At 32.3% G+C, this 16,116-nt stretch overlaps 1 protein-coding gene across 1 annotated transcript; it reads left to right on the forward strand.

The window, feature by feature from the left end:
- Window positions 1-13,383: 13,383 nt before the first annotated feature.
- LOC134240661 (fibroleukin-like) lies at window positions 13,384-15,705 on the forward strand. Its single transcript, XM_062722725.1, has 2 exons — window positions 13,384-13,492; window positions 15,443-15,705. The coding sequence occupies exons 1-2, from the start codon at window positions 13,384-13,386 to the stop codon at window positions 15,703-15,705; spliced, it is 372 nt and encodes a 123-aa protein (XP_062578709.1).
- The last annotated feature ends 411 nt before the right edge of the window (window positions 15,706-16,116 follow it).

Genomic DNA, 16,116 nt, shown 5'->3' on the forward strand with positions numbered 1-16,116 from the left:
CCGACCGGTCACACCCGCCGTGTGCTCGTTGTCATAATCAGGATATAACGGAAAAAAATCCGTGGTCAATTCAGTGTATAAATAATGAACTAACAATTGGTATGAAAAACGTCAGTCAGCATTTCATTCAATGATAAATTGTATTTGCTGACAAGGTCATTGTATCGACCATAGAATTTACGAAATGATGACTTAAAACGAGACTGTTGATATTCTTGTTTCATCAACTTGCCTGTCAATAATTTACCTCGTTTAAGAAATTGTTCATACGTAGAGCATGCTCTTGCATATCGAATCAACTGAGATATAAATACTCCGTATGCATGTGATGAAGGTATATTGCTGCATAAGTAAGGGAAGTTGACGATAGAAAAGTTAAAGTCATCATGTTTATCATATAGCTTGGTTGTTAGATTACCATTAGTGTTTTTTTCAAGTAAAATATCCAAGTATGAAGCAGAAGTGTCGGACTCTGTGGTATCTTTTATCTCGAGCTCACCAGGATATATCATTTCGACGTAGGAATGGAAATTATCATTATTAATTGATAATACGTCGTCGATATATCTAAATGTCGAGTTGAAGGCCACAGCAAGTGTTTTTTTCTTTTCACGTAAAAGATTTTGCATAAATTCTGCTTCATATGAATATAAAAATTAGTCTGCTAATAACGGAGCGCAATTTGTACCCATGGGAATTCCAATAGATTGTTGGAATACCTGGTCTCCAAAAACCACATAGATATTGTCAATCAGAAACTCAAGCATCTTCTTGATGTCAACTTCAGAGTACTTATGTGTGCAATCAGAATCTGTTTTAACAAAATAATTTTTCAAATGACCAATGACGAGGTAAGTAAACTTACAAGTTCCATTTTTGTTGAAGAAGCAGCTGTCAATGATATCAAAAAGCCTGGATTTTAATTTGTCGCGGGGAATTGTTGTGTATAAAGTTGAAAAGTCGTAAGTTTTTATGCTGTTGATTTTTGTAAAGTCTATTGATTTCAAATTGTCCAAAAGTTCTTTAAAATTTTTAAGTATCCACATCTGATTTACACCACTTCTTGAATATCTAGAGCTTTAACCGTAGAGGTATAATAATAGAATATATTGATTGTTTGCTGTCAATTGTATATTATATTTGTTTTTTTTTTGGGGGGGGGGGGGGGGTTGCCGCGTTCACTGTTTTTCAACCCAAAATTAATCTTAATGCAAGCACTATGTAATTGTTTATAGTTTTATAACAATTTGTTATCATTACAAAATTTGATCTTTAAAAGCACTATGAATCTCGTACTCCGTTGAAATCGGTTTGTTTTTTAAAAAAAAACAGGCCTAACTCTAGAGGGTACAGTAATTTTTTTAATTCTAATAGAGTTCAATTCAAGGTTTGTAAATATCCATATTTGGGGAGGGGAAAAGGATCTTCAGTACTTAAGTTTTTTTTCAAAACAGCACCAATTTTTCAATTTAAACCTACACTGCACTGTCTCTTTGGAAAGTGGTGGGCTAAACCTACGCAGCAATGTTTAATATCTACACTAAGTCTATCTTTGGAAAAAAAAAAGTGAGTGGGCTAAGCCCCCCAGTCCACCCCACCCCACCCCTGGTTCCGACAACCATGTAATACAATTACATCACTCTAATTCTACATATCAGCAAATGAAAAAAATAATAAAAAACAAGAAAAAATTTTGTGACAAATTCAAAAGTGTTTGTTTAATGTTCATACATTGCATTCCACTTTTCTTTTACCTAAAGTTCCCGTGGCAGATTCAGACAGAAACAGCTGATACGTGTTTTTAAATACTATGGTACAATTATTTTTCAATATTGTGAATAAATATATCCAAAAGAAAAATCAATTAGTAATCTGAGGTCTGATGTACTCACACGTTATTTAATGACAAATGATACAAACAAATTTTAATTTTTTGAGGTGACTTAATATCATGTCACAAGTTTAGAAAAGGGGATAATTCTTAGAATTTTTTCTCTTAAGAATTGGAAGAATAATAGACTTGGAAAATATTAATGAATATGTTAACTTGGTGCTCAAAGTGTAATATAAACATTAGAAATAATACCAAAGCAGGCGAATTTTATGAGGAAAGGTAAAATGGAAAAGTCGGCCCTTATAATATAGCTTGATTTATACCATTAAAATTTACCTGGCTCCGATAGATTTTTCTGAAATGGTTGAGTGAGTTACCTCCCGTTACTTATGTATATAATAATAGATAATCAATGTAAATATTGTAATTAATCGGTCAATTGACAAAAGAATATACCAGTAATATTGATAAATGATTATCTGTAAGAAAATAATATTTGTGTTGCCAAAAGAGAGGCAGATTGTTGTATTTTGTTAACTTAATATCTGAAAACTTGTGAACATTGATCAAATAGTAATACAAAGGGCTGTACAACGAACTGTCCGTTGTCTACTGTGAAGTAAGCTATTTTGTGTATGCGAATTGGAAAGTTAGTACGTAGCGTGTGCAATTTGACGAATAATAATTGCTGCGAAGTCGCTGAAGTCTCTGACTTGATTGTTGCTGAGAGTACATAGGATACTTTGTTACCAGTGTAGTTGTGTATTGTGTAAGTGTGTTAAAGCCACTTGGCTGGATCATAGACAACTTGGTTAACTATTGACACCAGGCAGGTGTCATCAGATAAGGGCTATAGTCAGGAGACACCAGGCAGGTGTCTGTTGACTTGTTTAGTTAGTTGTTCATTCAGGCAACTGTCACAAGGCACCAGACAGGTGCCAGTATTATTATACATATATAAAAAAGGCAGATAGGTCGCTAGGCAAGTGTCACATTATCTGTATATTTTGCATTAATCATACCCCCAGTAAAACTCGGTAATTCGAGCACGGACCAACTGACCGCTCAGGTCCGACACGTTACATTTCTAATGTTTATATGACGGTTTTAGCACCAAGCTAACACATTCTGAAATTTGTTTCCACCTGTAAACCTTTACTGAGTGTAATTTGTCAATATTTGTTTTAATACATTACTTATCCTCAAGTAACTTTGATACTTAGTATTTGTTTTAACTCTTGTTAATTGAGGAGAATATGTATTATAAAATCAATATGTTTTTCTTTAATTCTATTAATTCTAAAACTACTTTAGAAATGAATGAAATTTTGTCTTAAAGGGTTTTTATCATGCATCATGATTTTTTTATATAACAAGGTTTATATGCTTTTTAAATCATCCATCAATTTGTTTTTATTGGAAAATCAATATTTTGGGTGTTTCAGCGATTCAAAGTTTAAATTTCTCAATATGCATATTTTGATCGCCGATATTGTGCACAATTGCTCTGACGTCATAGGTGTCAGTCCTGGTCAAGCGAAGTACTTATTGTGTTTACAAAAGTGCTCAATGGCTTCGTCTTAAAACCCTACTAGAAATTAGATAAATGATAATTAGTTAATTGATAGATAATTAGATATAATTTATGGCGTTTGGATGAAAAATCAGCACAGGAAAGGTTTTAGAGAGTTATTTTTACCTGCCAGGGACTTGATCGGTGCGTAGATTTGTCTCCATTCAGAGCATTCCTTAATGTACGATCACATTTTTTTCTGTATAACATAAAATATCTATTTAATGGAGATAGTAATTTTCAAACAATATTTTTTTTATCAATAGGCATTTTAAAAGCATGTACTATGTGTTGTGAAGTTCGTAATAGTGCACGGTGCCATTGAACATCGAAGTGGCCTCTCTATCAAAAGATGTTCATTGTTCTGTTTATGTATAATTTATTAAAATAACTAAGAAAGAAAACGTATAACAGCCATTTTTATAATTATTTAAAAAGTCAAACGTAAATAATTCGATCTATTCAGTCGAAGTCGATCAGGCTTCGTCTTCAATGCCCTATCCTCCTTTCACGATGTGCTTTTGTTGTTGTTGTTGTTGTTGTTGTTGTTGTTGTTGTTATAGAAGTTAATACATATGAGATTGAGCATCAATAGCCAAAGTTATATTGTCATATTTCTTCCAACCAAGTGGTGTACTCTTTTTTATTTCATGCAAATATCAATATGAGAGATGTTTTCTTACGATACGATTTACGAGGTCTCAATGCCAATTGAAACCTATGAAGTTTCAATACCATGTGACTTCTATCTAATAAGTGGAGATTTTCAATCTGATGACCCTACATTATGGACGTATTATGGCTTAAATATGATAGTTTAATACATTATTTTACAATTATACAATATGTTCCAAGAATATAATAGTGTTTAATTTTTAAGAAATTTGGATGCATGATAAAAACCCTTTAAGATCTGCAATTTGCTGTCAAATTTAAAAATGTCATTACATTTTTTTCTCAAAATATGAAGAGGATCAAGGAACTATATTCATTTATCCAGACATTCTGTTCAGGCGCACCAAAACCATTTCTATAGTCATCCCAATTCTTATCAAAGGTCAGGGATCTATCTATTCCTTTTTGAATGACCTTGAAAAGATAAAGACGTACCCTGTCCCAAAACATATGTCACACTTTTAATCATCTATATTTTTATCAAATTACAAGTATTCACAAAGATATTTCGTCAACATCTAGTGTATTAGCATATATTTAATCTGCCAAAATTTCATGAAATATCTGTGAAACTTTCAGGTAAGTATGATGCCCAAATCACCTCATCATATTTTTAATATGAAACCTTTTTGTGAGCAGCTAATAGAAATTGACAAACTTTAATAGGGGTGTAAATCTGCTACTTTAGTAATTAGAACCATGAGAAAACAACATTCTGTAATGAAAGTGTCCAACAGTTTCCTACTTTTCAGATTTGTGATGAAGTTTGAAGTGAAAAGCACCTTAATGGACACACGACTTGGAAGACCAAGGAGTGCCTGTACCAAAGGGAACATTATTACCATTAATAGAGTTATTACTCTAATTAAATTTTATTTTTAAAAAATCTCTTAGACGGGTCCTGCATGAGCAAGATAGCACATTTAGTAAATCTAGCGTTTAAACAATGCTCAAAATCGATTTAAAACTGATTTCTCATAAGATAATTGCAATGCAGCATTTGAAAGAGACAAAAATTAGAAATAATTTACAGTTGGCTCATTGGATTTTAATTAGATAAAATTCTGAAAATTTAACAGATGCCTTGTTTTCCGATGAAGCCCAGCTTCCATTTTAACAATGTTGTTAAATTTGTGAAAATGTTAAAAAATATTTATAACGGATTAAAAGTGTAACATATGTTTTGGCACACCCTGTATACTTTACCTGTTTCATTATTATTTGCTTGGTCTATATGTAATTAATCTATTTCATTATTATTTGCATGACCTATAAGCAATTAACATGATTAATCAAGTATCCTGCCAACCCTTTAGACTACAAAATCAATGATTCCAGTTAACAAAATTCACGAGTCCAGTGAACAAAATCACAAAATCAATGATTCAAGTTACACTAATTATAAAGAATTATAGTTCATATTATTATAGTTAACTAAAGTAAATCAAAGTTTTCGCCAAAATTTTTCAAATTTTTATTGATGTTTTCAACTTTAGCTCGCTCAAAAAACGTGTTTTGGGTTATAATTTGTAGGTAAACAAGATAAAAAACTGTATTTTTAACTGTCTTCTTCAATGAAAAATTAAGAAAACCAGTCATGAATATAGGATTTTATTCCATATTTGACAAAGGAAATGTATGCAGATTACCTACAGTCTCTCAGAAAACGGTATTTTCTTTGTTCGTGGCCTCTTCTTTAAATCAATATAAAATTTGATATAAGTATCGGGTTTACTTTTCATATGATATGAAATTTAGTTGACATCATAATAAATAAAAAAGGGAGATATGGAGGTAACGAACAGCATTCAATCTCAAAGTCCATAAAACAATATAAAATAAGAGCAGAGCAAACACGGACCCCCGAAAATCAGAGGTAGGATCAGGTGCCATGGAGAAGTGAGCATCCCCTTCCGACCGGACACACATGCCGTGTGCTCCTTGTCATGATCCGGAAATAACGGAAAATATCCGTTGTCAATTCAGTTTATAAATAATAGACTAAGAATAGGTATGGAAACTTCGAATTCAGTCAGAATTTGACTCAAAAATAAATTGTATTTGCTGACAAAGTCATTGTATCGACCATAGAACTTACCAAATGATGACTTTAAACGAGACTGTTTTAGTTCTTCTTTCATCAATTTGCTTGTCAATAATTTATTATGTTTTAGAAATTGTTCATATATACAGCTTGTCTTGCGTATCAAATCAACTGAGATATATATGCTCCGTATGCAGGAGATGAAAGTATATTGCTGCATTAGTAAGGGAAGGTGACGATAGAAAATTAAAGTCATCATATAGCTTGGTTATTAGATTAGTGAAATATCCAAGTATGAAACAGAAATGTCGGACTTTGTGGTATCTTTTATCTCAAGCTCACATGTCTATATATCATATCGACGTAGGAATGGAAATTACCATTATTAATTGACAATACGTCGTGGATACATCTAAATGTCGAGTTGAAGGCCACAAAAACAGTTTTCTCATTTTCACGCATAAGATTTTGCAAAAATTCTGCTTCATATGAATATTAGAATAAGTCTTCTAAAAACGGAGGGCAACTTTTACCAATGAAAATTCCAATAGATTGTTGGAATACCTGGCCTCCAAACACCACATAGATATTGTTAATAAGAAATTCAAGCATCTTCTTCAATCAGAAAATTATTCTAAATATAGGCTACTTAAACTGTGCTTGTTTATCGATTGTTTCATTTTTTTCGACAATATTAAATCTAAAAAGAAAGATTTATATAACCTTTAACACAAAACCACGTGCTACGATAACTTTAGAATTTGTTCTCTATTTTAAAACGTAAATTAATATTCTTAAATGAATAAGAAAAATTTTCAGAAATGCCAGGCATCTTTGCTCAATTTCGATATGTATTATAATTTGGAAATTGCTACAAACATTGACTCCGTCGAGGAACATTAAAAGATCATTTTACATCAACGGTATTTTGTGTATTAATAATTGAGATTTTACAAATATGTTATATGAAAGACTTTAGGGACAAATTCTAAAGGAGAAATCTATTAATTTTAAAATTTTATGAGCGATCAAGAAATGAAAAAGTTATTTCTAATATTACAACCACGACTTTAAAAAAAATCCATTTTTAAGATACCAAAATGATTTTAATCCGCAATTTCCTTTTTGTTCAAAATGGTATGATGTCATTGACCATTGAACATCTTAAGTTAGATATGAAGTATGTCATTTACAGTATTGTCTCTTTTTAATTTATTTTTTTTTCTTTTTATACGATAATTTTGTGCCTTTGAGTTTTGTATTTCAATAACTGCTGATTTAAAAAAACCCAAAGATTTAGAAAGTATCCGGAATGCAACTGCAAAGCATAACATAAAATCATTGTAAAAATATCCCCAGCCGGCCTCTTCTTCTTATCTTGTGAGTCCGGCAATTCTTCATAACAGGATTGTATCCAAAACCGCTACACTCCTTTTGACACATGACAGCACACCTAGTCTTCAAGTGCACTTCATTCTCTCCTAAGAGTTTGTCATTTGGCTTTTTATTATTCAAGTCCAGGTCTGCAGTGTTTATTCGTGAGAATATTTATTTAAACATTTTTTATGAAAGTGACTCAACTTTGCTATTTGCTGACATAGATATGAGAGTAAATAAATGTTGTTTTTTTTTAAAGAATACTATCAATTTTAAACAAGAGGCCCATGGGCCACATCGCTCACCTGAGTAGAAATTGGTTTATTATTGAGAAGTTTGAATCCAAAAGTAGTCCCATGAGCAATCATGGCTTTGCTATTCTTGAGAAGAAGATTTCTAAAGGATTTTCCTATATATTTCTATGTTAAATTTTGGTCGGCCATTGTGGTCCCGCCCTATCCCCGGGGGTCATTATTTGAACAAACTTGAATCTACACTACCTGAGGATGCCCCGATTTAAGTTTCATCTTTACTGGCACAGTGGTTCTTGAAAAGAAGATTTTTAATATATTTTCCTATATATTTCTATGTAAAAATTTGGTCGGCCATTGCAGCCCCGCCCTACCACTAGGGGTCATGATTTGAACAATCTTGAATCTACACTACAGCAGGATGCTTCCATATAAATATGATCAAGTATGGCTTTGTTTTTCTTAAGAAGAGGATTTTTTAAAGAATTTTCCTGTACCTTTCTATGTAAAACTGTGGTTAGCCATTGTGGCCTCACCCTATCCCCGAGGGTAATGATTTGAACAAACTTAAATCTACACTATCGCAGGATGCTTCCATATAAGTTTTATCTTTCCTGTCACAGTGGTTCTTGAGAAAAAGAATTTTAAAGAATTTTCCTATATATTTCTATGTTAAACTTTGGTTGGCTATTGTGGCCCCGCCCTACAACCTGGGGTCATGATTTGAATAATTTTGAATTTACACTACAGCAGGATGCTTCCATATAAATATGATCAATTATGGATTTGTTTTTCTTGAGAAGAAGAATTTTAAAGAATTATTCCTATATATTTTTCTATGTAAAACTTTGGTCGGCCCCGCCTTACCCCCGGGGGTCATGATTTGAACAAATTCGTATGTACATTACCTGAGGATCCTTCAATATAAGAATCATCTTTCCTGGCACTGTGCTTCTTGAGAAGAAGATTTTTAAAACATGCTACCAAATTCTTTTAATCCCCAATTATCTCCCCTTGAATGAAGGCGTGGCCCTTCATTTGAACAAACTTGAATTCCCTTCACCCAAGGATGCTTTGTGGCAAATTTGGTTGAAATTGGCCCAGCGGTTCTTGAGAAGAAGTCGAAAATGTAAAAAGTTTACAGACAAACAGACAGAAGGACTTAGACAAAATGTGATCAGAAAAGCTCACTTGAGCCTTCGGCTCAGGTGAGCTAAAAATGATATTCATATATATTTTTTTAGTAAACATACTTTTATTAATCCATATCAATTGAAATTTTTTGCCTAAAAATACGAAAATAGACATAGAAAAAGGTTAAATACATACATTTTCATATCATTGGAAACGTAATCAAAAAGAATTTCAACAGTTGTTACCAGATTTCAATATCCATGCTTTAGGTTGCAATGCTTTTTATTCACAAAGTCAATATTGCAGCTAAATCGAAACATTAAAAACTGAACGATCAACCAATCGAAGTCTGCTATACATCGAACCTGTATTATTTATTTGATAGTTTTAATTTCAATATGCAGTTTCTTCTAGGGACTCGACTGTTTCATAAGTGTCCACAAAGAAAAAAAAATGAGCAATACTTGGGGTATATATTTAATTATTCTCTTCTTCACCATGGCACAAGCTACAATTTTTCCCGCATATACACTGCAGACCTGGACTTGAATAAGAAAAAGTTAAATATGGAACTCGTAAGAGAGAACGAAGCGCATTCGAAGACTAGGTGCACTGCTATGTGTCAAAAGGAGTGTAACGTTTTCGGATACAATCCTGTCATAAAGAAGTGCCGGACCCACAAGACAATATTAACGTCTAATACGTCTGAGGAGGCCAGTTGGAGATATTTTGTCAATGATTGTATGCCTATTATTATTATTATTATTTATTGCAGGTCTAAGAGGTCTATAAGATTTCTAAATTTATCGGCATGTTAAAAGTTTCCCTTCTTAATTTCAAAAACACTTCTTTTGCGTCTTGTCTAAGGTATTGTAACTCCTTCAAAATTATATTTAAAGAACATTTTTGTCTGAATTATTAATTTTTTTTTTATTATATTAAATTTTATTATTTTGATTATGATTGGTATATTTTATGCTTTGCATGTGCATTCCCGATATTTTCTTCATTTTTGGTCTTTTTTATTAAATCCAATTATTGAAATTCAAAAGTCAAAGGCGTAAAACTATCGTATAAAAAGGTTTAAAAAATATTGAGACAATACTGTAAATGACATACTTCATGTTTAACTTTAAATGGTCAATGGTCAATGACATACCATTTTCAACAAATAGGATATTGTAGTATAAAATTAATTCGAAATCTTCAGAATATAATCTTTTAAAGTAGTGGCTGTAATATTAGATTTATTGATTGTATACTGTTTAACGTCCCTCTTGAGAATTTTTCACTCGTATGGAGACGTGCTGTAACATTAGAAATAGCTTGGATTCCTTGATCGCTCATTAAAAATTAAAAATAACTTCTTTTAGAATTTGTCTCTAAAGTCTTTAAAATAACATATTGGTAAAATCTCAATTATTAAGATACAAAATACCATTAATGTATAATGATCTTTTAATGTTCCCAGCGATCACGGGCTGTGAGTACATGGCAACTGGTAGCCTGTTTTGCTGTATGTTCATGTTGAGTTCACGGCTTAATGACACCAGGAAATTACGACTGGGTTTTATCTATTTTTTTTAAAGAAAATGGTTCTATAAATATTTAATGTGCACATTTTATATATCAGCGGATTTCATCTTTTATTTGTAAATCCAAATTTCTAGTCGTAATTTAAAAAAAAAAAATAAATAAACAGAACTGATTTGGTAGTGTTTTCATAAATATCATGTAAGAAAAATTTAGGAGTAAACCATGAATAATTGTTTATTATTTCTTTTATAAATCAAGTACTTATTATTTCATCAAAAATATTTCAGTTTCCTTGTAATATACCTGAATGCCAATGTAAAGATCGATCTTTAATTTATGTAAAATGTATAGTCAAATGCCGCAACTCTTAATTAATGTACACACATATTCATAGTCTAGTCGGGTTTTGAAATGAAAGAATTTACAGTATGATGTATTTTGATAAGCTTTATGTAAAAAGAGAAAGAGAATAAAAATAGATTAAGACATTACATTTACCTACATCTTGTTTTTACTGTTTTCCCTCCTATAGTTAATGCTAACGTAAGCAGTATTAATAATGTATGATTAATTGTTAGTAGGGTTTGGGGCAAATTAACATACTAAATCAAAATCGAAAATAAATTATCCGCCTACGGAAATCAAACACAATATAATCAATATTATTATTTTAAATCAATGCATTTTCCTGCATTAAGAAATCGCATTTTTGTTTAATTTATTAAACTATACTCGTAAAAATTTTAAAATACAAGAGATACCTTGTAATGAATAACTAATGTATAAAAATAAGTATTTTATCAAACAGTCATTCATGATATCGGCATTTTGTTTTTAAACATTTGGATAAAATATAAATAAATGAATACGAAATGACAATTATTGATTAATTAATTACAACTTTCAGGGCATTGAATATTGCTATCGGTTTATATATACTTGTGTAGTAATATTTAATTTAAAAAGCTGCTTAATATGACTTTGTGAAAGATTTCCATCAAATAATAATAAAACCGCAATTATGTCCTAAATATTCCGATTACAAAATCCAAACCGAGGCCAAAACTTGCAAGAATCGTGTAGAAAGCGTTTGAGAAACGTGTACAAAGCGTTTCATGCAGGCTTTCGTGTAAACCGTGCAGCCTTTCTTGCAAAGCGTTTCGTGTAAACCGTGTAGCGTTACGTGCAAACCGTATAGCGTTCGTGTACTGTTCAGACGGTGAGCTTGCGGGGTAGTAGCACGTCTCAGGGTCTGTATATACCTGCAATGTCAGTCCTTTGATTCTTGTTCTTATCTTTCATCTTGCAGCTGTTTATCTATTTATTTATACCTGTAATGTCAGTCCTTTGATTCTTTTCCTTCTGTTTTATCTTACAGCCGTTTATCTCCCTATTTATATGTTCCTGCAATGTCAGTCCTTTGATTCTTTTCCTTCTGTTTCAGTTGTTCCTATTGACCGTAAGGATTTCCGTGATACTGGTCACACTAATACAGGTGTGTAAAATCTACCCCTTTGGGACAACCTCGCGTCCTCTCCGGGTTTATTGCGACATGGATACTTCGGCGGGAGGATGGACGGTATGTAATTTCTTTAATACAATTTTTACTTTGTTACCCTAAAAAACAAATGGTTTAGTTAACCGTAGTATATTAAAATTGACTAAAAGTTATATTTGACAGTTTGAAAACTTTGATTCACTAAAGGGATCACTTTGACATTTTGAAAAAAAAACTTTGGCCTAAACTTTGACATTTTCAAAAAAATTGGCGAAAACTATGTCACTTTGATAAACTTTGGTAAAAATTTTGCCACTTTAAGATATATTATGAAAAATTTTATGCTTTGAACAACTGTATTAAAAGATTTAAAGCTTCGAAAAATTTGATCGAAAACTACGTCACTTTGAAAAATTATATAAATAATTTTGACACTTTGAAAGATGTTAAAAACTTTTAAACTTTCGAAATATATATCGAAAACTTTGACACTTTGAACAATTTTATCAAAATATTTAACACCTTGAAAAACTTAATAGAAATCTGACACTTTGAGAAAAACTTTGACACTTTGAGAGACAAAGAGAAAACTTTGACACTTTAAAAACTTTATCGAAAACTTTGAAAAACTTTGGCAAAAACTTTGACACCTTGAAAAAACTTTGGCGAAAACTTTGATTTACTTTATTTAACTATACTTAACTGTATTAGTTAGCTATAGTTAACTATAGTGAGCTATAGTCATTTTTATTAGGATAACTGGGATAATTGATTTCAATAATTGAATTTGTTAACCGCTGCAATTTTTGTTTTATTTTTAAAGGGAAGGCGTGATGCTTGATTAATCATGTTAATAATTATATGTGTTTATCTTTGTCATATAGATCAAGCAAATAATAGTGAAACAGGTTAATTATATGTTTTTATCTTTGTAAAATAGATCATGGAAATAATACACAGGTTTATCATGTGTGTTTATCTTTTCAAGACAATTCAAAAACGAAAAGATGGTTCCCTGACCTTTGATAAGAGTTGGGATGACTATAAAAATGGTTTTGGTGCGCCTGAACAGAATGTCTGGATAGGTGAATATAATTCATTGAACCTCTTCATATTGTAGATTTTAAGACGAAATTTAATTCATTTCAATCCTAGTGTTAGAATTATTAGAATTAAAGAAAAAGATATTGATTTAGTAATACGCATTTTCCACAAATAAGAATTCAATTTAATACCAAAGTCACTAAAAGATAAGTTCTGTATTAAAAAACGTTAGAGTACGTCAGGTTTCAGGCTACTAATTGATTTTTCTTTTTAATATATTTATTTACAATATGGAAAAATAATTATACCATTGTATTTAATAACACTTATCAAGGAATTTCATATGTACCTAAATAAGGAAATGACGTCATCCACCAGTTGACAAAGGGACACAACTCTTTTCTCTACATCTCCATCATGTTATTGAATGGTACAACACTGTATGAGCTGTATGATTATTTCTCTGTTTCTGATGAAGCAGACAAGTATCAGCTGTTTCTGTCTGGACCTGCCACGGGAACTTTAGGTAAGTGAAAAGTGGAATACAATGTATGAACCTTAAACGAACACTAGTGAATTTGTCAACAAAATATTAGCTTATTAATATTTTTTTCATTTGCTGATATGTAATAATAGAGCGAAGTTAGTCAAATATGAAACAGATTTGTCGGTCTTTGTGGTGTCTTTTTTCACAAGCTCAATGCGATATATCGCATCGACATAAGAATGACTATTCAGTTTGTTAATTGACAATACGTTGTTGATATATTATATAAATGTCGAATGAGTAAGTTCTGCAGAAGAAAGTCAAGTCAGAATATTCAGACAGAATTTTTCCCAGATCGTGTAAATTAACGATTGAATAGAGATTTATGTTCGTTGTAAGCAAAAGACGAGAAGTAGATATAGAAACAAATCATGATTGGATCCAGATACGGTCAGACTTATAGGATTTTAGAAATGTACAACATTTGACATTTTTACCAGTGTGGACTAATAAGGCTTCGACATTACTCGGTCTGTTGGAGGTAGCAGGAATACGAACCTTTCTGATCCTCCTATTCTAGTAAGGCTTACCTCGGTGTTTTATTGACCTTAATTACTGGATGTCTTCCCGTTTAGCTAAAGTTCTGAAATTGTTATAGGTGACTGATTTGGCTAGTTTACTGATCAACTTCTCGTTGATTGATTGTATATTAGTAATTGTCCCTCTCGAGAATTTTACACTCAGATGGAGACGCCACCACTTGCCGGTGGAAAGCTGCTTATTTTGTCCTATACTCGGCTCTCAGTTCCATTGAATAGGGAGGGATCTTTTTCGTGCCAGCATGTACTGCGACATGGGACCTCGGTTTATACAGTCTTATCCGAGGGACCGGTCTCCACGTCCCACAGTGGGATTCGAACCTGTGATTCGAACTGCAACTCCTTCCTTTGCGAATCTAGAGCAGACGCTCTAGCCACTGCGCCACGCGGGCGACCCTTTTCGTTGATGTAACATGAATTTAGCTTCATTACTCAGTGAGTATGTACTTATTTATATGAATATATGAAAAAGATTTATGGTACAGGCGACGAGTTTTCCGCATCGCTCGGTTAAAAATGCTTTGTGTTACATAGTGTACACGGTGTAGCACGGTGTGTGTGGATTTGAAATATACAGGTAGGCACACCGTGGCTCACCGTGTCTAGAAAAATCTCATCTAATGTCCTCCGTGTCGCACCGTGTCCAGTTACTTTCCTTCCTTATCGCTCTGATTGTCCAGAAAATTCTCTTTCAAGCTGCACCGTGTAAATTGTATTACAGACAAAATCAGTTTTTTCCTGATAAAAATTTAATCATAAATTTTGATGACAATTTATAACTTAAGTTTATGTATATATAATAGTCGTTTTTATTCTACATATTGGACTCAGAATATCATGCATGATGTTAAGATTAGATATCGGTAAAAAAAAATGAATGATTGTCATTTGAATTACAGTCCCTACTTTCCAGCCTGAATATTGAACGAACGGTGAACGAACGCAGAGCGAAGGGTGGGTGAACGATGCGCGAACGCTGAACGCAACTTGGTGAACGATGTGTGAACGGTGAACGTTGCGTGAACGCAGAATGCCAACGGAACACGAACGCGAGCGCAAAGTGAACGATGAACGAACGGTGAACACAAGATGAACGATTTATTCGGAATGCCTCCGATCTTATCCTTTTTATTGAGATTATTCTGTTATTCTATAATTCTAATTTCATGTGCTTAGATATAAATTAGCTATAAGTAAATAAATGTTAGTGCCCCTGCAACCATACTTATGAGTAATAGAAAGGTTTTCTTATGCATTATGAATTCTGTACCTCCGTGCACAATACAAATTTAAATGTCCAAGTAAATCGTCAACTATAGAAGTCAGCGCTTCTCGTAAAAGTCAATTAGTGTGTAATATTTTTTATTATTCCTTTTCTTCAATTTTACAGGGGGCAGAATGTTAAACACGGGGGATTCTTACTCAGATCTGTCTGGGGTGTCATTCTCCACCCTGGACAGAGACCACGACAGATGGTATGGTGGTAGCTGTGCTGTTAGTTATTGTGGAGGAGGAGGCTGGTGGTATAACAATTGTCAGTACGCCAACCTTAACGGTCCCTGGTCTCCAGCATACTGGGTCTATCCGTGGTATCCGACACTTGATAATGGTAGAGATATAAAGAAAACTGTCATGATGATCAGACGACATTAGGTTTATTACACATTTTTAATAGTGTTTCAACAAACATGTTCCGAATTTTGATGTCTTTATTTTTTCAGAATAATAAAATGTTTATTAAATTATGACTTTCTTTTATCGGACATTTTCCTGTTATATAATTGTGATATAGAGAATATAAAATTATGTCTTCATATTTTTTTCCATTGACGATTTGATTACATCTTCAAAAATCAGGTTCTCAGGTTTGTATCCTCCAAAAATGGATCTTTGGATGTTTTTTAACTAAACAATTCAAATAGAAAATCTCCAAAAGGACCAAAATCACCTATAGTGAACGCATAACATTTTGAAAGAAGGGCATTTTTCTTAAACAAAATTAGGATGCTGATAAAAAAAAAAACATAGTAGCATTTTTGACAAGAAAAGAAACGTTAAATTGAA

Source organism: Saccostrea cucullata, unplaced genomic scaffold, assembly GCF_032062105.1.
Source record: "Saccostrea cucullata isolate Sc308-1 unplaced genomic scaffold, CSIRO_AGI_Scuc_v1 ctg3529, whole genome shotgun sequence".
Classification (NCBI taxonomy): domain Eukaryota; kingdom Metazoa; phylum Mollusca; class Bivalvia; order Ostreida; family Ostreidae; genus Saccostrea; species Saccostrea cuccullata.

Bases quoted from the DNA above. Each gene is read 5' to 3' on its own strand.
- LOC134240661 (XM_062722725.1), top strand. From the start codon at position 13,384: ATGTTATTGAATGGTACAACACTGTATGAGCTGTATGATTATTTCTCT. The intron at 13,493-15,442 runs GTAAGTGAAAAG...TCAATTTTACAG, and splicing joins ACCTGCCACGGGAACTTTAG to GGGGCAGAATGTTAAACACG.